Below are 3,178 nucleotides of genomic sequence, written 5' to 3'. Positions count from 1 at the left end.
TACAGGTCACTGAAAGTACTGCGTTTTGCCCTTACTCACCCAAGCTTGTCAACAAGGCTACTTTATGTGAATGTGAGTTCCTTAGCAAGTAGTTGTGATTTACAGGTGTTTTATAAATGAGATGAGGACATGACTGCAGCCGGCAATGAGGCCCAAACCAGCACATCCAGTGCAAGAAGGCTTCGACTTTTTAATTGTACTTAACATTATTTTATTTATCCATTATACTGAAGAGATCTTTTTGAAGGATATAGGATTTTTTTAGGATTTTTTTTGCAATTTTAAGGTGCTCAGTTTTATTTTGGTTTTAGAAAATAAACGTGATTGCTCTCTTCATAAATCAACTCTTTCTTGTTTTTATTACATGTTCTCTGTGCCTTCTCTTGGACTTTTATGTCACTTCCTGTCCCCCATGGTGTTTGTAGCCAGTTTGGTCATTGGTTTCCGCTTGATTAGTCTCCCCAGGGGTCTGCTTCATAAAACAAGTTTACCAAATAAGCCTGGTTTATTTCAGTTAGTCTGACTTATTGTCAGATTATTTGGTTCAAAATAAATCAGACTAACTGAAATAATCCTGGCTTATTTGGTAAACTTGTTTTATGAAGCAGGCCCCTGGGGAGACTAATCAAGCGGGAACCAATGACCAAACTGGCTACAAACCCCATGGGAGACAGGAAGTGACATAAAAGTCCAAGAGAAGGCACAGAGAACAAACCCCAGGTGTGTCTTGTTGATTTGTTAAGCTTGTTAGCCCCTTGTGTATATACAGCCCTAGTCTTTCTTTAGTTCCTTGTGAGCTGTTGAATGTAATGGCTGTCTGTTTGCCCGTCATTCTGTTCTATGCTCCCTTTGGTTTTTGTTTTATTGTTTGTTCTAGTTTTTCCATTAAATACCTGCACATAGATCCTTGCCTCTGCCCGTTTTCCCCAGCTTCTTCATAACATTACAGTTTTTCACTGGCTTGTCTCTTTGACTAGTGCTTCTTTGAGCCTATATTTAGTACAAGTAAAATACTTAAGTACTGTTAAAATCAGATACTCTAAGACTTTTACTCAAGTTGTTTTGGAATTGGTGGCTTGTAACTTGTAGTGGAGTAATTTTTTACTGTAAGGTATCTGTACTTTTACTCAAATATGGTTTTCAGGTACTCATTACACCTTATGAAATCAAGATTATCCCCCCTGCAAAACCTCAAGAATTCCTCTTTTCTTCCCGCTGACTGGTTCCTCAGCATCCGCTCGTCCGGTCAGAATGAAGTAACAGTCTTTACACACTTTGTTTAATTTGTTGCCGTCATACCTCAGCGATGCCTTGTAGTCCGAACATTTATAACACACAACCTAAGACACATTTCAAAACATTACAATCATCATCTTTGGAGCACAATGAAACGGTCTGAGTTCCACAGAAAGTGCTCGTTCAGATTTCCAGATAAACGTATACATGCAAACTCACGTATCCACAAGCCCTGCAGTGGTGTCTCCTGCGGGTCAGAGGGTTGAAGGGCTCCTTGCACTTCATGCACATGGTTACCTCATTGTCCCGAATCCAGCGCGGGGCTCTCTTCCCCAGCTCCTCTTTCTGAAAAACACATGAGCACAGATAAGGGAAGTGTCTTAAATGAAGATTTCCCCCTCGACCCCCACCACAGTCGTCTTTATGCATGACCAGTCTGCTCTTTCTACTTACAGAAACCTCATCCGCCACTTCTTTAGAGGCTGATTTGAATGTTTCGTTCTTCTGCTGAAAGATTTCAATGGTCTCCTGGAACGCCTAGAAAGCAAACAGCCTACACTGAAACTTAAGCTTATTACTGCCATGGAATAAAAAAAGAAAATCAAATAGTAATTGCAACTTTTTAATCTCACAATTCTGACTTTTTTTTCCTTGCAACTCTTGATTGCAGGATATAAACTCGCAATTGTGAGAAAGACGTTTAGATATTTAATTTTGAGTTTATGTCTCACAATTCTGAATGATATAAACTAGCAACTAAAAAAAAGTTAATTTAATTCTGAGTTTATATCTTTATATAGTTTGTTTTTTTATTTAGTTTATATATCTTTATTTAGTTATCTTTATTCAGTTTATATCTTTATTTAGTTTATATTTTCCTTGCAATTCTAAGAATAAAAGTCTGAACAGACATATAAGCTCAGAATTAAATATATAAACGTTTTTCTCACAATTGCGAGTTTATACATTGCAATTAAGAGTTGTGAAAGAAAAAGTCACAAGTTTATTTCTACAATTTAACAAAAAAAAAAAGGTAATTTCAACTTTTTATCTCACAATTTGGACATTTCCTCACAAATCTGGACTTTTTCCCCCTAACAGTTCTAAAAAAAAAAAAGCTTAAAATACAAGATAAAAACAGAAATATGAGATATCAATTTGCAATTCTGAGGAAAAAAAGTCAGAATTGTGAGATGGAAAGTCAAATTCCTAAAAAAAAAAAAAAAAATGTCTTTCCTGATTTTTACATTAATATAATTCAGATGTAAAGCAGCTTTGAGCAACTGAATAACACTGATACCTTGATCCAGTCCTCTTTGTCTTGCTCTGAGCTGTGAACCACAGAAAGCTACAGTCATTATGAGCTAAAACACACATGCTGTTCTCTATATCTGCATGGATCTGCCCTCACCTGGCCTGCAGCTCCAGCGTTCGCTCTTTACCCGACACCTGGAAAGTGTGAGGATAGTCTTCATTAGAGGTCTCAAGCACCTTCATGCCCTCAACGCAGACCCGCGTGCGCACAGTGAACCGCTGGCCCACCAGACTGAACTTGGGCACGCAGTACAGCAACATGTTGTTAAACTGAAAAGAGAAGGATGGCGTGGTTTAAACTCAATAATTTTGATAAACTTTCTTAAAGGCACAATATGTAATTTTCGCCGCTGGAGGGCGCGTATTCAAAAGAAACAAATAGACAATGTCGTAGTTTGATGACGCCGTGACTGAGTGTGGAATCATGGGAGTTGTGGTCTTCATCCCCACAGCCGACGCAATCGGATGGGACTCGGGCAGAAATCATGTTCATGGATGAGCTAATGATTTATTAATGTAGCAGAATGAAGCAGGGTGAGGCTGAAAGCCGTCGAAGCGAAACGAGGCCGCTGAACGAGCGTGACACATGGCTCGAAAGCAGCGGAGCTTTTATTATGCCACAGTCGAC

General features: G+C 38.7%; 1 protein-coding gene across 2 annotated transcripts in view; it reads right to left on the bottom strand.

The window, feature by feature from the left end:
* Positions 1-3,178, bottom strand: part of LOC107705337 (FYVE, RhoGEF and PH domain-containing protein 4-like) — a 20,350-nt gene that overhangs the window by 2,960 nt on the left and 14,212 nt on the right. For both annotated transcript variants that reach the window (XM_016508594.1, XM_016508595.1), the window contains exons 11-15: positions 2,648-2,820; positions 2,537-2,567; positions 1,690-1,773; positions 1,456-1,581; positions 1,191-1,340 (exon numbers count right to left, since the gene is read on the bottom strand). In XM_016508594.1, coding sequence (XP_016364080.1) covers positions 1,191-1,340; positions 1,456-1,581; positions 1,690-1,773; positions 2,537-2,567; positions 2,648-2,820 — 564 coding nt within the window. The remainder of the gene's footprint in view (positions 1-1,190; positions 1,341-1,455; positions 1,582-1,689; positions 1,774-2,536; positions 2,568-2,647; positions 2,821-3,178) is intronic.

Source organism: Sinocyclocheilus rhinocerous, unplaced genomic scaffold, assembly GCF_001515625.1.
Source record: "Sinocyclocheilus rhinocerous isolate Xijiao unplaced genomic scaffold, SAMN03320098_v1.1 scaffold1526, whole genome shotgun sequence".
Classification (NCBI taxonomy): Eukaryota; Metazoa; Chordata; class Actinopteri; order Cypriniformes; family Cyprinidae; genus Sinocyclocheilus; species Sinocyclocheilus rhinocerous.
The sequence above is the reverse complement of the archived record's forward strand: the minus strand, read 5'-3'. Positions and strand labels throughout refer to the sequence as shown.